Source organism: Astatotilapia calliptera, chromosome 17 (assembly GCF_900246225.1).
Source record: "Astatotilapia calliptera chromosome 17, fAstCal1.2, whole genome shotgun sequence".
NCBI lineage: Eukaryota > Metazoa > Chordata > Actinopteri > Cichliformes > Cichlidae > Astatotilapia > Astatotilapia calliptera.
Window position 1 is genome coordinate 22,075,806 of NC_039318.1, and position 18,612 is coordinate 22,094,417.

An 18,612-nucleotide genomic window follows, 5' to 3' on the forward strand; every position below is an offset into this window, starting at 1 on the left:
GAAGAAAAAGACAAAGAGTGTGAAGAAGACGAGGGTTGTGCCCTGCTAGTGTCAGATTGTTAAAGAAGAGTTCTACTTAAAGTCCTGAGACGTGTCAAGGAAGCCGTAGGTTTCTGGGGTCAATCCAAGAATCTGCCCACCAGATTTGGCTTCCTACAAACTCATCTACTTCCTTTAAATGAAATTCAAGATGAGGGGTGGCAGGTTTGATGCACCACAAAGGGTTGCAAATACAGTGTAAGTGGTTTGTTGCAGTAAGATCAAACGAACAAAATTTATCTCTTAAAATGATCCATTTAGTGAGAAGAAAATAAGTTTTTATTCGTGTACAGGCTACAGCTTTGATGTAGTACCACTGTTTATCTGTGTAAAGGCCTCTGCTCACAGGCTGCAAAGGAAACTCTCACTTTCCTGTCAGGCATGGCTGATTGCAGCAGAGCAGGCGCTCGGCTTCAAAGTCGTCCGGCTGTGTTTGTTTGTGGAGATCGCCGTGATAGGAACTTGGCTTTGAAATGCTTAAGGTTGATCTCCAGCAAAAACATTGTCAGTTCACACCTTCATCGACACACTCGCTCGCATCAACACCACCATTAAACCGCAGGTTGAACCGACATCTCCATCTCCTGCGTTTGTTATCACGCAGAGAGCGGCAGCCGGAGTCAAGAGCAGAGGAAGCAGGAGGGAATGAACGTGACCACTCCTTTAGTCTGTTTTCTTAACACGACTGCCAACATGAAGGGAAACAAAGCTTGATTTCTCGAGAGCGAGTGAAAAAACGAGCACATGGCGTGTGGCTACGTGGTCAGAAGAATCAAAACAAGTGAGACTAGCAACAGAAAAAAAGATGTACGTGTGTGAAAAAAAAGAGAAGGTGAATAGTGGTGTGATTAGCACTGGAATTGATAAAGATTTAAAAACAACCAAAAAACAGGCAGTAACCGGAGTTCGAGAACATTAACTTCTCTCCTCTTACCACATGGTTGGTCCGGTCTCTGATGGGCTGGTATCCCGGCATGGGGACACACTGATCGGCGTGGCCGTTACAGAAGCAGCTCCCCTTCACTATCAGGTCGTAGATGGCGAAGTGTCGGGTGGGGAGGGGTTCGTGTGCGGAGGTGAGGTCTTTGGCCTGGCAGGGACACTTCTGATGCTTCAGCAGTCTGATCCGGATGTTGGTCACCTTCAGCTGCTGCTGGCCCTTCAGCCCGTAAGGATCCACGGACTCCCACTTCGGAAGGGTTCGGTAGATCACCTGACATTTAGAAAGAGACAATCAAGGAAACAAAAAGAAAACAAAAATTAAATGAGCAAAACACCAAAAAATGGAAATTTCTCTATTTACCCACATCACTGTGATCTAATAGAACTAAAAAGTCATTTTGTAAGACATGCATCGTTGAAATTACAGCAATGATTGACACGGGTTTACCTTTTTCATGCTACATCTAACTGGATAAATGTGCTACTCATTGCCTGGGACGTCTTTCATGGAAAATGTCTTCCAACTTATTTTACAGCTTCAAAGGTATACTCTTCCTATTTTATTAACCACCACAAACACATTAGAACAGATTTTAAAATACATTTTACAGGCGTTTGTAGATTTTCAGGGTTTGAGGTGCAACTTTGTCTCCTTCCTTAAAGTCATGCATGCTCTGCTCTGCGGGTCTCATTAGGTGTATATACAGGACATGAATATCAGTGATGATAGCCCCAGAGCATAATGCCACCACCATACTTTACAGTTGCTATAGTGTTCTTGGTTTGAAAGCCTCACCTTTACTCCTCCAAACATACTTGCAACTTGCTAAGGGGCATTTAAAAAAAAAAGATACTCGTGAGGGAGTATGTGTATATTTGTATTATTTGTGCACCTAATTGTTGTTTTCAGTTCAAAGACATCACTCAAAGCTCATAATTCCCATGAAAATGTATGCCCATGACGAGTGTATATAAATGTGATTTTCAAGCCTCTTTGGTTCTTCAGGTGTATTTAGTTACAGAAGTGGATAAACTGATATCACTTATGTCACCACATCTGTTACATTAAAGTGGTTTGTTTTGGTTTCATTCATGTACCAAACTTTGACCTTCCACCCGGCCATTATTGCTCATGTCCTCACTTGGTAATGTGGGTTCTGTGCACTGCACCCCCCCTTTTACACTCTCTCGTCCATGGACATCCTTCAAATTGAAGATCCCTTTATGGGCTGCCATCTCCATGGCTACTGCTGCCACTGGCAACCATCGCCGCTGCTGTCGTCGAGATGAAAAAGTTGCTGTTGGCCCCGACTCTCACTATGAAAGCAGCATGTGAGTTTGCAGTGTGCCGAGCTGTCACTGATATCATTGTGTGAGTGGTGTGTGTTTGTGTGCAGCTGATTGTTTTTCTTTGGTTCAAGAAAAACAACCCTGCTGCTTGCTGATTGGCTGGATGACTGGCGGAGAGTGTGATGGGAGGAGCACTATTAATTTCCCTGTTGTTGGAAAAGGTCACGAGGTCACAGCATTGTGGTCCGCAATTAAGAGAACACGACAAATAGGATGAGGGGCGCTGGTCCGCGGGAGAGCACGGAGAGCAGGGTCAGACAAAGGCGGGGATGGAGATGCAGCTCCACATAACTCAGAGCTGGACAAAAGCCTGCGACACCCTAGCGACACCACGGCAACACCAGCACACACATGCACCCACATCGACATGCACATAAACATACGCTGACAACACAAATCAGCATCGCCTGGAGCTTTTACTACTGCTGCCCTGGGAAACAAATATTGACATTTATAGATATGCTGATGACACCCATGTTTATCTTAATCCATGATACACACAGAGATGAAGCCACAGTCTCCTCAGGTTTGTGTTGAGGATACATCCTAGCAAGACAAAAAGGTTTGTGTTCAAGAACCCTTTCATATCATCCTTTATTGAGTGGAATACCACGTGCCACTAGTCGACTCAAATTTGCAACCTCAAGCTCTGAACACAGCTCTGACATCTTATTACTGTTAAGTTAGCTGTTAAATTTGTTTCAGGCCCCAGTCATGCAGGCCTAGAGACTGGTTGGTTACCCTTTGGCAAGCCCCGGTTGATAGAAAAAACAAAATTGTGTTGCTCAACCGGCTTGTGGGTGTTTACTTCCAGGTTTTGGTTACTAGTTGAATTAGGGAAGTGGCTTACTTACGGTAATGTTTTTGACTTGAGTTAATTGCTCACCTGTCAACTGTCATTTGGGTTTATACTTTGCTTTATCTTTTTTGGTTTACTTACACAGCACAGGGCCACCCATCCACATACTACATGAATGACCACATCTCTGTTGCTTGTGGGGCTCGCACACAAGAATTTCACTCGCATGTGCTGTGCCAGTGTGCCTGCACATGTGATGTGACAATAAAAAGTGATTTGATGTGATTTGATTTGACCTATGAACATAATCAACCTTTTGTTTTTTAATAAACTTGCTTTGCATATATGAGCTGATACACGTTTTGTTCATTTGAGCTCTACATAAGTACAGCTGGCAGAAATATGAGTTTTCAAATAGTCAAAAAGACCAGAATATATCGTTAAACCATGCATGTCTCACAAGATTCCTGTATCCAACATGACAGATTTGAGGATAAAAAATGTATTATTGAACTTACATTCGCAGCAAACATTTTAGAAAAAAATAAAACCAAAAAACCATCAGTGTAAATATGCCTGCACTGGCTGTTTTGGTCAGGGGGGGGCAAACTGATGCGTAAATAACTTGGTTAGTCTGCATTAGTCTGCATGTAGACTGAGAGTCTTTGCACTTTGCAGGATATCAACTGTTAATACACTTATGGAAGCTGAAAGCCGTGCTGAAACCTCATACCGCACTTGGGAAAGTTTTCCACCTGCCATTAAGCTATGTAACAAATTTCCGGCTCTGTGAGGCGGCAGGTTCACTGAAAACCTTTCTTCCTGTTTCAGCCTGCAAACTTAAAGTAAGCCTGCCTTTAACAGGCCTAATTCCATCAAAGCACTGTGGACTGTAATCTGGTAAACAGGCACAATGGGCATTGATGGAAGGAAAAAGACGGAGTAGGGGGGATGGGTGTCTAGTCAACAGTACCAACATCCATCAGAGCAACAGCACTTCCTTCCCAGCAGACAGAGCAGAGGGAGAGCCTCTACTGTAAGTGTTTATCTGAAAGGGCACTGATGAGTGTGTGTGCGCGCGTGCGCGTCGGCTGGTCTGCGTCCCTCTCTCTTCCCTAAGGAGGTCAGTCTGGACAACAAACACTGACATTCTTCCAGCCCAGCTGACCTCATAAATAAGACAAGCAGCTCTGAATACACACACTCTCTCTCTCCCTCACTCACACACACAGACCACCTTTTCCACACATTACAGGTGAACACGAACAGCTTTCAACACATGAGATGACATGCTTTCATGTTTGCGGGTGAAAGAAGAGAAGAAGAGAGCTGAGCATACCTGCTGCCTGTAATCGCTCCCAGCTATGACCCCCCCCTCCCCAAAATTCACCACAGCTCTCACTTATCTCATCACACAGCCTCAGACACTCACATGCAAGCAAAAAAACCCCCAAAAAAAACAAAAAAAAAAACCACACACCGCAATCACACGCATGCATACAATCAAACATCACTCCGCTGATGCGTCTGCTATTCATCTTGCTTTATATTTTAGCGCAGTGGCATTTTTTCATTGACATTTCTGTTTCTGAAGGAGGGTCGGTACTCTGTGAAGCCAAAAAAGTTTCATTCTGCAGAAATAATCTAAAACAGCAGTGGAATATTAATTTCTTTTGTCAATTTAAGTGCATTAAGCGCAACCAGAGTCCAATATGACATCTAAAAAGCTCCATGAAAGACAAGCGATGGCATGTCTGTTCAGCGGTCACTGACGGTAAGTGAGTTTATGTAAAGTTGATTAAAAAGTTATTCAAGTTATTCATTTTTTTGTGATAACAGCCACAATATGCAGCTGGACCCTCCTGAAAACAACAAGTAAAGGTTCCAGTAAATGTTACAAAGCTCAAATTAAATAAAGGTGTTATTGAAGCCTTGGGAATTTGCGTATAATCGGCAACGTGGTGTGGGCAAACCTTGAGGGTTTGGTCTATTCCAAAAAGTTCCCTGTGCCCCTCAGAGAGGCTGAGATGGTTTGGACATGTGCACAGGAGGGATAATGGATCTACTGGACAAAGGACGCAAAGCGGTTGACCTCAGAGGACATTCATGGACGTAGCAAAGGAGGACATGGAGAGGGTTGGTGTGACAGAGGAGGATGTGAGGGACAGGGTGAGAGATAGATGATCCACTGTGGTGACCCCTAAAGAAGGAGGTCAGGAATAAGTCACATCTTAGTGCATCCGTAGTGAAAGAGGACAAAACAATTCCCACACAAGCAAAGTGGCTGATGTTTTTCAAGCATAAGTGAAAGTAGGACTTTTTGAAGAACCCTTCATTATAAAAAAAAGTAAAAGCCGAATTCGTGATCTTTTTCAAATCAAAACTGGAAAAGAAATCCAAATCTGAAACTCTGCACTCATAGTAAGCAACCACTGCAGACCCATTGTGTGGTGAGGTCATGAATCCACTCACGCACGATGTCTCTTCTGCTTTGTTTACTTCTCTGCAGCCTGTGAGGGTGGCCACATGTATGTTACTGCCCCCTGAGGTACTGTTATCAATATATATTTTAACAGGTTTCTGACTTTTAATTGAAATAGTACCTGAGTGCAGGCCAACTATGAACATAACTGTGAGAACTTAGTATTTATGAGACAACAAGTGAGATTAGCATGGAATAAAGCTCTATATTCGTACAGTACATACATAAATAAGGCTTGTTGTCATGTCGTGACCTTGACTGTCAGTAGAGATGATGTAGAAGCAAAAACCAAAAGGTGCACAGACGGTGTGAGCAGCTGAGCAGCAGCAGCTGGTCTGTCAGTGCACTACTTAACCTCTTTCAACCCCAGGGTCATCAGTGGAGAGGTTAAAGGGCAAACAGGTCATGCTCCTAGCACAGGTTGCTCACCCAAACAAGCCGGAGAGACGCAGGAGACGGAAAACAAGCTGCTATTTTCAAACCTTCACGCACAAAAGGAGATGGAGAGGGGAAAAAAGACCTGAGAGCCTCACGGAAACACCTCAGAGTAGCAGGGAAGAGTCCACATTTTATATGAAAGCGCTGCAGGGGAGCCCGGCACAGCATCGGGTTTGGCATGTGCCTCAGCACACATCTGCAGAGCAGCTCCCAACACACACTGCTTCAATTAAACATCAATGGAGTGCAGGAAGCCCTCTCGTGCTACAGTCAAAGTACGCCTATTAAACACTCAATCATGCACTCGGGGAGCTTCCCCCCACCTGGCTTTCCCTCTGCTCGGCGTGCTGTGTGACTCTTGAATGTTGCGTGACTTACTGCAGAAAGATCTGACTTTGCTCCAACAGGAGGGGTTAAATGATGGAGAGGCTGCCCTTCAGGATTGGCTGTTAAGTAGCTCGCTTTACCTGTCACCCGTGACATCATTAGCACTTCATTCATGGAGGAAGAAAAAAGCTGCACGACGAGCAGGAAAGTCTGTCAGGCCTGCAGGTGTGCATCCGCGCTCCTTCCCACCTGCGCTAACCTGCTATCCGAGCAAGCTGGCGGTGTTTGGACTCGGAGGAAAGGTGGGAATTCGAGACCTGATACAAATCTGATCATCAAAACTGCTTCCAGAAAGAAAGCAGGCCAGTCGAAGAACAGTAACAGTGCAGCCTTTAAACTTCAAACTGTTGCTGTTATCTACCTGCAGAATTTTACTTTTTTCTGCTTCAGGCTGTGCTTTCATGAGGTTTCCCTGATTGACTATTTTCCTCTTGAGGCTGTAATCATTATGATTTCAGAAGGAAATGATCTACGCTCTAGGTCATCTTTGTACCTGCTGTGTATAAATTGGAGAGACCACCGGGTTGCTTATTTGTCAGGAACAACCAACAAAGAAAACTTTGGGTTTAAAAATGTGTTGGATTGTGTGTTTTAAGAACCAGATGAGACCACCAACAAGCCATAAAACCAAGGTCTCAGAGTTTCACAGAGACTTAGATGTCAAAATGTAAGTCGTGATGAGGACTGTTTTCAGTTCAAAGACATCACTCAAAGCTCATAATTCCCATGAAAATGTATGCCCATGACGAGTGTATATAAATGTGGTTTTCAAGCCTTTTTGGTTCTTCAGGTGTATTTAGTTACAGAAGTGGATAAATTGATATCACTTATGTCACCACATCTGTTACATTAAAGTGGTTTGTTTTGGTTTCATTCATGTACCAAACTTTGACCTTCCACCCGGCCATTATTGCTCATGTCCTCACTTGGTAATGTGGGTTCTGTGCACTGCACCCCCCCTTTTACACTCTCTCGTCCATGGACATCCTTCAAATCAGAGGGCCCGGTGGCGCCAGTGGCTGGCAGCCTCGCCTCTGTCAGTGCGCCCCAGGGTGGCTGTGGCTACAATGTAGCTGCCATCACCAGTGTGTGAATGGGTGGATGACTGGTTGTGTAAAGCGCTTTGGGGTCCTTAGGGACTAGAAAAGCGCTATACAAATACAGGCCATTTACCATTTGTAAACTGACTGCGGCAGGTGTTAAAATGGAAACACACAAATGCTAAAACATGTTGCCAAATATAATAATTTTCTCTTTCATGTCCAATAAAATGTGGCGTGTAGCGACTTTCATCTAATGCACAATGTCCAGAAAAAGCAAAATCAAAATTTAATTCCAGTGAGTCCCATCTGTGCTGCTGCAATCTGAAACATTAAATTTTATCCATCACAGAGACTGTAAATCCCTCTGAGATCTGCTATGAAAATAAACCTCACACAACCTCTATTTTGACATATACTCCCAAACTGGACCCCAACCAGGTTATAGAGACACTTTAAATGATTCTGCAGTCTGCTAGAAATGTAGCTCTGTTAATGCAATACAGGTGCAGTTTATGTTTTTTCCAAAGATTTATTTACTAGAAGGCTGTGAGCAGTAGACCCAGGCTGATAAAACTAAGAAGACATGGTCAGAGAGTCATTTCAGGACTCGGTGACTGAATTAAGAAAAGCAGTTGCATGTGAAAGGCACAGAGGAACCTTGGGTGCTGGTATCGATGTTACTTTGACACATCCCATCCACTTAAACACTGCAGCTCCAATTGCAAGACACTTCCCACCAGAAGCGAGCACATAACACAAGATACACATAATCCTCAGATCCCAATCCAATCAAGCATCTGCAGTATGCACCAGAACGAGCCCAATCAACAGCCCTACCCCCAACGGGACTCCACTGCCAGCGCCTCAGTGCCAGACCCACAGGAAACCCCCAAAGGTCCATGCCCTGACGTTTCAGAGCCATTTTGGCAGCACCTAAGGGGATTTTTTTTCTATAAAAGCTCCTGTGTTAAGAGGAGATAAAAAAAATACCCCGTCTTTGAATACTGTGTAAGAGATATGTTTGGCTTCTCTTCTTTCCATTGCCGTTATATGCTGGGATCCTGGATCTGGAGCATAGTCAGATGACACATTCTGGGGACAGGAGCCAGTATTTTGGGGGTTTCTGGGAGAGATCCAGGCCAAAATGTCCCATTTCACGCATTTGTTTAGAAAGCTAAACTGCAGTCAGATGACAGCTGATGGTTCGGAGATTCCCATTTGTCTCTAAACTGCTTTACTGATCCCTACAGATTCTGCATGCTCATATTCAGAGATTATATGCAAATTAACCCTGCTCGTCTTCCTGCTTTGTGGGAATATGGAGCTAGAGTTGATTTGAAATAGAATAATTCTTTATTCATGTTCAGTGTGACTGATGTCATAAAAACCCCCTAAAGACTTGGAGCATCGCCTCACCTCTCCGCGGTTGCAGGGGTAGGCGCCTGAGTACTTGGACGTGCAGGTGGCGCCATCCTGGCCAATGCCTGCCTTTCCCTCTTCCAGCCTGAAGGCAGCGCTGCAGTTGGTGGCGTAGTACTGCATCATCCTCCAAGTTCTCCCGAAGTCCTGCGAGCGCTCCAGAGTCATGGCGGCAGGCCTAGGTGAGCGAAACACCAGGATGAGATGCGTGAAGTAGAACTCCGTCTCCAGGTCCAGCTGCACAGTCTCCGACTCCACCCCTCCAGCCGACTGCCACCAGGTGTTCGGGTGACGGAAGGAGGAGTCGGACATGGCCCCGGCCAGATGGGACAGGTGGGGCAGGCCGGCGTTGCATTTGGTGCACTTGGTGGGGCTGCAGGCCAGGTTGGCGTCGGGGTCGGAGTAGAAGCAGTGGAGCTCGCTGCCGTTGTTGCCACAGACGGTCTGCGTCAGCACCCTGCGACCCAAGGCAAGGTTCCCCATGCGGGGGTTGCAGGCGCGGTTCTCACAACGGGGGGCCACGCCCCCATTAAACACCACCTCAGACAGACCTGCAGGAAGAAGGTTTGCAGAGAAGGAACTTTACTATGGACTCACATGACACCATCCTCAGTCACTTTAAAGGGTTACTCCACCCAAAAAAACAAAAAAACCCAACAACCCCAAAACAAAACACTGACCTTTACCAACACCTGGCCATGTAGGTGGGATTATTTGACTAAAATATTAAAAATAATGGTTCTCACACCATCATTAAAAGTAAAATTTCTCTCCCGAGTCCAGTTTACTCTGCAGAAAAACAATATCAGCAGTTTCTTTGGGACTATTGGCAAAAGTAAAATGAGTTAAAGAGAAGGGGAAATACTTTAAAGACCAGATTAAATCCAACCGGAATTATCTGCTTGGGTAGATATCACCCAATAAAGACATATCAGTCCATCTACAAAATTGGCCCCATTAGTGTAAAAAAAAAGAAAAAAAAAAGAAGCAAAGAGCCTTGGATCATCTTGAAAGAAAATTAATATTTTTCTCAATTTTTCCAGTAAAACTAAACATTTTCCTATTATACTTAGATTTAAATATTCTGTTTGTCAAAAAGACACAATCTCTCTTTGTGGCAGTTTTTGTCCATTTGTGGTCTTTTTTCTCACCACATTCTGGATGATTCGCAGCTCTTTCAGTGGTATATTTAACATCTTTGAGCCTCTTCTGTCTGTATTTCTACCTGTTTTGCATCTTTTCCCGGTTTTATTGGGTTACTTTCACTTTTCCTGGACTCTCATTCGAACAGAAACCAAACAAAAACAAAGTGTGAAACTAAAGCTGGGCTAACGCTTTGTTTTCGGTGTCAGTGGACCAAAAATCAAACCAGCCAAAGAACAGTGAACAGACACACCTCATTCAGTCTGAGAGTGAGTGGGGCAGCTGAGAAATGGGCTGTGTGTATTTGTGTGTGTGTACACAAGTCAAGTGTTTTACCTCGATCGGAAATGTTATGCAAAAAGGATAATAGAGGCATTGTGCACCTGCCTGCCACGGACCGCAGGCAGCGTGGACTCTGACACAGATAAAGTTTGGCAGCTCGGGGACGATGAGCAGCATTCAGACGCCTTCCAGACGCTCTACAACCCTAACCCTCCACCCACTCCACCCCTCCGGGCAAATAGTGTCATCCCCACTGTGGATTTATTACTTTAAAACCTGGAGCCCTCTACTGCTTCTGTCATGTGCAAGACCTCACAGATAGGCTCACATTACATTTTACAGGATGAATTATTGCATATTTGCACTTTTTATAGGTGGATTTTCTTTGTTAGGCGGTAGATCCATATGAATTATGTCACAGTGTTGATGGGGAGAGAATAAATGGATGTAAAATAACAAAAATCACAGGTTTTACAGGAAATTGAATATGCTTTAATCAGAAATAACTCAATTATTCAACTATAAATCACAATATCTGCTCTTTGAAAGGGAAACACTGAGGATGGGACACATCCTCTATTGTTCTCTTTCTTCCTGGAGGTTAATATAAAAGCTGATTATGATCATCTTTCAACATATGTGTGTTAATTATCTTAAACCTGAGCAGTGAGAGGTTAAATTGCCCCAAATTTCAAGGGAGTTCTGCATTGCTGCACTTGCCACGGAGACATTGTTGCCCCAGTGGCAACCCCCCTAATAAAAATTTTTTTTTAAAAAAACATCACACTGACCTGCATCTGAAAACACAGCCAGGCTGACCACGAACAAGAAAAACATATCTCCTCTGCTGTGGGAATAGACCAAGATATGTGGGGGAGAAAAGCGAGCCAGAAAATCCGCTGGAGTTACTCAGAAATCAGGGAGCTCATCCACAGTGGCAAAGTTTAAAAAAACAAGGCAAGTGCGCAGGGTTCAGCTCCAGTGTGGACTTTCTCTTTCACTCAGCTGCGATCCAACAGGGCGATGATAACTCAGCCGTATGAAGGAACAGCATGATCCCGGACGGTGTGAGGTGTCCCGTAGAGAAAGGAGGAGGGCCGAAGAGGAGGAAGAAAAGTGAACGGGTCTGCCTGGCTCGTCTGCTGCTCCGGGACCTGCGGCGTGGTTCATCTCCCTGCGGTGATCTGCCTCTGAGGGCGCACGGAGACGCAGAGGAGGTGCGGTGACAGCGCTGTGCGCCAGCTCCGCCTCTCCCTCCGGATTTTTCTGCGACTTAAAGGAACATTCCAGTTTGTGCTCCCAGCCTCATCTTCGCACCAGCGGGGTCCCGGCACGAGGACCCGGGACCACGCGGGGGGGACTTTATGAGGAGTTCAGGGAGTCCAAACTTCCTTTAAAGGCGCATTTCCTCACTTCTTGACATGCAAATTTGGATGCTCATATTAAATATATGACTTTCAATTAATGACTAGCATCTCAAACGCACTCCAACCTAAGAAAACACCAGCAAGTAGAAAAATAAAACACAAGATGAAAAAAAAAAATCGGGAAACAAAACGGAAGTGATCTAGTGATTGTGGAGAGACAAAAAACAACAACAAAACAAACAAATAAACAAAAAAAAACGTGACTGACGCTGTGGAAGTTTCAAGCTAACTGTAAACGGCTAATAGCAAACATGTACAGTATAACACGAGTCATGTGATGACAAAACACGCATTACCTGCATCTGAAAACCGCAGTAAACTAGAAATATGTGGCTTCTTTTGTGTTTTATTTAGTTCATTGTTTCAGGTCAACTACCCAACAATGTATATTTTACAGTTTTAACCTCTGAAACTGTGTTTTCAATGTTCACATCTCTTTATGAAGACCTACCTCACTGCTTCCGTTGGTGGTGGTGTTGAGAGGGTATGTAGCACCCAAGTGCTGATCAAATGCACTTGATTAACCAATTGTCAACAAATCTGAAAAGTCCTTCATAACAATGGAAGACAAAACAATTATTTCAAGTTATTGCTGCTAATGGTGGTTCCACAAGCTGCTGAATCATGGAATGTACTTATTTTCTCACAGGACTGTGATGGGGCAACAACTGCCAGTAAAAAAGGATTTATATGTTCAAGAGAGCTAAAAGGAAAACAAATGGTTTTACATTTGGCAAGACTTACAAAATGACAGTGGGAAACTATTTGGGCACAGAGGGAATCAAAACTAGAAGATCAGTCCAGGATCAAATTGTAGGCACAAAAAAGGAAAGCTTTCATATGCTGTAATTTGCTTTGAAGAGTCACCATTCTGAAACAGACTTAAGAAACTTGAAATTTTACCCAGAATGCAAAGTTCTCTATAGTGAATCATCAGAAATCAGATGAAAGTGAGGTGTTGCTGTGCATCACTGGCTTCAGACTGCAGCGATGTAAGACATGATCTGATTTTGGTTTGACGCTGTGACACTTTGAAGTGAGTTTGATGATTGCCCACCACTGGTCCTGACAGGGTTTGGACCCCCTGAGGGGACCACATAGACCCTGATGATGAACGGACCACATGAGTGCTCACATCCACATTTCTGACTAATTGGCTTTGGATGCAGAAGCTGCGTGAGCTGCTGAGGCACTTCAAATTACACCCTCTGGTTGCTCTGCCGACCACGAGCCTTTGTAGACGACATCGCCAGTGTCCATAGAAAACCAGTGAAAGATCCAGTTAAATACTCATCCTGCTTTCCACATCATCGCTGCCCATAAAAAGAAGAGGGGAAAGCCCCCAGCTTCCAGCCTGCAGGAGTGGCTTCAACAGCGTGCAGGCTGCAGGGCGCCTCCCTGTGTTCAGCAGAGGTAGAACGCCGATTTCCTCTCAGGCCCATTTGGCTTAAGCTCGACTGAACCCAGCACGGCTCTGGCTTCTCTGTCTGCGGTGTAATCGGACCGTGACCTGCTTTCTAAGCACCTGACCCTTGTCCAATAAGCAGTGAGCCAAGTTAAACTATCTCACCTGTTCACTTTGTTCTGCCTGTCCTGGTTCAGTCACCGCCAGCCTGGCTCTTTGTGGAGGAGAAAACTTTGTTCTTTTCTCACGGTTTTAAACAGTTTCCAGGATTTAGCTCCATAAAGACAAGAGAGATGTTTTCATCTTCTCAGCTTTTGGGCAGAAAAGTCAATGAACAAGTCTCCAATAATGCTCTGTGGTCTTCTTAAAGCTCTTTGTGGTCACTTTACATCTATTTAGGGCAGTTTCTGTTTAAAGTCATTTTATCATCTCCATTGTTGTTTTTGGGTCAGTTTTGGAGCTCTTTGTGTTGGTTTTTCTCAGTTTGTGCTCATCTTTCACTCTTTTTGTTGTATTTCTGGATGTGTTTCAGGTTATTTTTTAATCTAGTCATGTTGTGTGTCTTTCTAGTCTGTTTTCCACCACCAGCGCCACCAGTGAGCAATGGATGTGTTGGTTACACTGGAGGAAGATCATAACTTAAATTATTTAAGGGTTTGACAATTTTATTTAAATAAAGCTAAATTTGTAACCAAAAAAAAGAAGTTTTGATAAATGTTTAAATTGCTGAGGAGCTTATAGGAGTGTCATTAGTGTCTGCAGGTATTCAGACACAAGCCAAAGTGTTTTAGTGTTGCCTCCTCCCTCGCCTCCATCTGTGAGCCCTTTACTGAGCCCCCACTCAGTGTTCACGTTAGTCATCTTTTACTTATCATTTTACTACATTTTACTATCTTTTTGATAGTTTGTAGTTTTATACTACTTTTCCATCTCTGTGGCACGTCAAAAACTTTTATAGTCTAGTTTGAATGCCTTTATCCATCCATCCATCCTCTTCCATTTAGCCTTATGATGATCACAGGGGGCTGGAACCTATCCCAGCAACCATAGGGCAAGAGTTAGGGTACACCCTGGACAGGTCACCAGCCTGACGCAGTGTTAACACATCCCTTTTTACTAATTTTTCATGTTTTGTAGCAGTTTTGAACCTCTTTTGCTGCTTTGAAGTCATTATTTTAAATCTCTCTGCAGTAAGGATGCAAAAAGCAGAGGTAATGAAGGCAGATGAGTCTAAATACCTGAGTTAAACCAGCGAAATCAACAGACAAGTGCACAAAAGAGGTAATGAAGAGAGTCCAGGGAGGGTGGAGTGGGTGGAGACGGGTGTCAGGGGTGATTTGTGATAGAAGGATTGCAACAAGTGTGAAAGGGAAGGTTTACAAGATAGTACAGATGCTACAATGTACAGTTTGGAAATGGTGGCCAAGCTGAAAATGTTACAGTTTGCTATAGGAGTGACCAGGATGGACAAGCTTTCCTATTTTAACATATTTTGCTAGTAATTTTTGGATTTCTAGCCATTTTCATTCTCTCTCTGCCACATATTTCCTTCATGCTATAAAACACACACAAACTGACTGACGGGTCGGTTAATTACACAGAGGGCGGCTAATAGGCTAAAATGATGTAAGGACACAAGTATTTCAAATATGCAAATAAAGCTCTGCTGCAATTTCAGAGGAATTTCTGGACAATCACAGCCTCTAACAGCAGGAAGTCAGGTGTTAGTTTCATTCATCGCATCAGGTTTGAACTTGTCAGATACTTCAGAAACTGTTCAACGCTTCAGCGCAGAAAAAATGTGAGCGCGTCAGACTGTTTTTGCCTGGAGTGAAATTGCTGCTCAGACTTACAGCCGGCTGACTCGGTTATTACAGTTATTTAACTTTTCACCCCCAAAGAGGCCACAGGGTTCAACTAGTGAGCAGTTTGTGAGTGAGGGGCATGTCAAAGTGACATAAGTAGAGCAGGTGTTGCACCTACAGGATATGTCATTATCCATCTGCCTTCAGTTCAGCTGAGGGCAGGTGGAGGCACCGACAGTGATGCTTTTATTTGCTTTGAACAGTAATCAGATCACAACTTAACTTTTAAGTATATTATCATGAGGCAAAATAACTTTAGTTGTCATTTTTATGTGTGTTTGGGATCATTGTCATGTTGGAACACTGAGTTATGTTTAATTTTCAATCATTTAGTTGTTAATTTGAACTGAGTTGATTTTTTAAATTGTGCGCTGTCCCTTGCTTTGATGGTTGACCACAGTTTGTTTTTCTCATGTTTCTCATGGTCTTAAATGTTTCTGTTCTGCTCATGATAACCAATAAAATAAATAAATAAATAAATAATACGGTTTGGGTGTGGTGAGACCTCTGACCGCTAGGTCGCGGTGTGTAAAAACACGCAGACTCCTCAGGAAGCAAAGTGCAGGACTTCCGGTCGGCGGCAAAGCGTGTGCTGCTGTTAAGTGCAACGTTATTGTGACGAAAGGATACCAAACGTATACCTTAAAACGCACAGTGCTTATTTACTTTGAGCTAAAATGGTGAGTAAAGCTCGGAAAACTTTACATTTTAGCTTCACCGGATGTTTTGGGGGATTTTTTACTCAGAAGGGCGCGGGAATAGCGACTAGCCTGTTAGCTGGTTAGCATAAGCGAGGCTAGCGTCTCATTCATAACTGTAGAGATAATGAATGAATCCTCACACGGAAAGCAGCCTCACTTTTTATGTTTATCTACGGAAACATAATTAGGCTGGTTTCAATGCTTCCTGTTTATTGGCTGTTTGTTTATTGGCGATTTTCTTCCTGCTTGAATCTGTGGAGAGTGTCGCACCAAACTTCATTCAGAAAACGTCTAATTTAACTGCCACACAAATATTTTGAAGCTAAATACTTATAATAACTTGATAATTATAAAATTCACGGTTTATTTTTTAATCGTCTTTGTCTTTGGAAAACTGTGCAAACTGAAAGGAAACGTGCAAGATCTCTTTTTAGAGACCTGATACCTATTATAAGATCACAGATCAGAATAAGTCACTGCATATGGTTTTGATTTGACATGTACGGGTATTACGATGCTAAATTGTAGCTGTTTGTTTCATTGGTGTCTGAATTTGATGTGTGTGTATTTATCTCTGATTGGTCTGCTTCTCCAGAGTTTACCTCTGAACCCGAAGCCCTTCCTGAACGGCCTGACAGGAAAACCAGTGATGGTGAAGCTGAAGTGGGGCATGGAATATAAGGGCTACCTCGTGTCTGTGGACGGGTACATGAATATGCAGGTGTGGATCATTTGCCTTGTTCAATTACCTAAAATTTGTTCTACGGTCAAATTATGCATTGTTTATAGACTAGGTATTACGGTAAGAGAAACTGAGACTCGATTTCAAAATAAAAGCAGTTTTCAGCTAATGTGATTTTTAACATTGACAAGCTCATTTAGTTTGGCATTAATGCAGCTGCTGTAGCATGAAAGGTGACTTGGATTTATTTTTCTAAACTTGGTGTTATTCTGTATCCAAGTAAAAACAACTGTTAGCCCAGAGTAATGTGTTACCTTTGCCTCCTCTGCTTCTTTGTCGCTGTGTTTGTAGCAGCAAACAAAGCTCTTCTCTTAGAAAGGTTGTTTTTACTGTTGCTTAATGCAACACAGAACTCCTCCAAGCTGTCAGTACACAGTTCCCCTGCATTACCCAGCAACAGAAAATTATTTTGTGGGCAGGGATAGCTCAGTAGATAGCATGGTCACCCCATGATCGGAAGGTCTGGGATTCGAATCCACTGAACGGCTACCCTGAGGTACCCTGAGCAAAGTACCTTCCCTACACACTGCTCCATGGGCGCCTGATTAGTGGCTGCCCACTGCTTCACTGAGTGAATGGGTTAAATACAGAGAAAGTAATTTCCCTGTGGGGATCAAGTATACATTATTATTATTATTATTATTATTATTATTATTATTATTATTATTATTAAAACTCGAGCAATGTGTTCATGGGGTCACACAAGAACCTGTAGTATTTTCCTGTTGAAGGATAAAATGACATCATTGCAAGGAAGCATCATTCCAGTGTTGGGCTGTACACCAGTGACCAGACAGTCACAGAAGAAGGGACCTGTGTTAACTCAACACTGTCCTCACTTGTAGTTCTAAACATACACCCTGATGAAAATACACACATATTAATATACTTAGGACAACATCAATAATCCAGCTCAGGGAAAACATCCTGATACTTGATAATTTGTGAAGTATGAACAGTTTCTACCCATTAAAAACTTCACATTTATAGAATTACACCACAGAATGGCATGCTAGGCTATGCTAAACTTAAAGTCAGAGTTTTCTGTATCACCAAAGTGGCTCTGTTTTTACCTGGTGAAATCAGGTAAAAACAGATTACATTTTTTTTATTCGTTTATTTAGCGCTTGTTTTAAGTATGAATTTGTGCAACTGTGGCGACTGATCATTGCCATTGTCACTAGTCAGTGCTGAATGTACAAGTCATTAAATCTAATTAAATTATATTTTAAGTCCAATGCTGGTGATTTGGTGTCCTAAATATTTATTCAACTATCTGCCACCAGATGGAGCTGCAGCAACAAGATTTTTGTAGAAAAATGCCATAACTTTGCTAGTCTGGGCCTGATCGTATTGTTAAGGCTCTTTTTAGTTATTTTGATATACAAGCAGTAGAAATGAGCTTTCTCCGAAGGATGGCTGGCTATTAGAGGCTCACAGTAGAGCCGCTACACCTCCACACTGAAAGGAGACAGTTGAGGAGGTCACCTCCTGTGTGAGGTGTTCTGGGTGGACACCCAGGAAGCACCGGAGAGATTTTATCTGTCAGCTGGCCTGGGAACACCTCAGTGTTTCCCTGGATGAGCTGGAGGAGGTGGCTGGGACGAGGGAGGTCTTGGCTTCTCTGCCCCACCAATTATCTTACCTGACCTTTGAACTTTGTTTTATTTTTATTTTTTTTTTACAGCTGGCAAACACAGAAGAGTATGTGGATGGAGCGTTGGCCGGACATCTCGGTGAGGTTCTCATCAGGTATGTGAATGACACTTTGTAACGCCACAGAGAGAAATCAGTGGGAGTCTGAACAGTTTGAAGTCGTCAGACTTGACTAACTTGTGTTAATAATTAAGTGACTGGTGAAAGGAAACGCTTTCTCATGCTGTGCTCGACCTCCACAGGTGCAATAATGTTTTGTACATCAGAGGTGTAGAAGAGGAGGAAGAGGACGGCGAGATGCGAGAGTGATGCCGGGCTGATGTGTGTTTGTGCTTTCACCGTGTGAAACAAATGAACGTTTGGGGTTATTTTTCAAGCAGCTTTGAATCTTTTTTTTTTTTCTACTGTATGTGAGACCAGTTTTATGTTGTGATACAGACACAATAAAGTGATTATTGTATCCTTTCTTAAAAAATACGTGTGTTTGTGTGT

The 18,612-nt window shown here is 43.2% G+C and overlaps 2 protein-coding genes across 2 annotated transcripts in view; one reads left to right on the forward strand and one right to left on the reverse strand.

The window, feature by feature from the left end:
- Positions 1 to 11,971, reverse strand: part of ntn4 (netrin 4) — a 31,275-nt gene extending 19,304 nt beyond the window's left edge. Inside the window, exons 1-3 of the mRNA XM_026147475.1 lie at positions 11,116 to 11,971; positions 8,897 to 9,450; positions 974 to 1,252 (exon numbers count right to left, since the gene is read on the reverse strand). Coding sequence (XP_026003260.1) covers positions 974 to 1,252; positions 8,897 to 9,450; positions 11,116 to 11,161 — 879 coding nt within the window. The 5' untranslated portion in view covers positions 11,162 to 11,971. The remainder of the gene's footprint in view (positions 1 to 973; positions 1,253 to 8,896; positions 9,451 to 11,115) is intronic.
- A 3,586-nt stretch (positions 11,972 to 15,557) lies between these two features.
- On the forward strand, positions 15,558 to 18,585 carry snrpf (small nuclear ribonucleoprotein polypeptide F). Its single transcript, XM_026148042.1, has 4 exons — positions 15,558 to 15,701; positions 16,318 to 16,443; positions 18,152 to 18,216; positions 18,363 to 18,585. Exons 1-4 carry the CDS (start codon positions 15,699 to 15,701, stop codon positions 18,427 to 18,429), a joined length of 261 nt encoding a protein of 86 aa, XP_026003827.1. The 5' UTR covers positions 15,558 to 15,698; the 3' UTR covers positions 18,430 to 18,585.
- Positions 18,586 to 18,612: the final 27 nt, after the last annotated feature.

Bases quoted from the DNA above. Each gene is read 5' to 3' on its own strand.
- snrpf (XM_026148042.1), top strand. The intron at 16,444-18,151 runs GTGTGGATCATT...TTTTTTTTACAG, and splicing joins ACGGGTACATGAATATGCAG to CTGGCAAACACAGAAGAGTA. The intron at 18,217-18,362 runs GTATGTGAATGA...CGACCTCCACAG, and splicing joins CTCGGTGAGGTTCTCATCAG to GTGCAATAATGTTTTGTACA.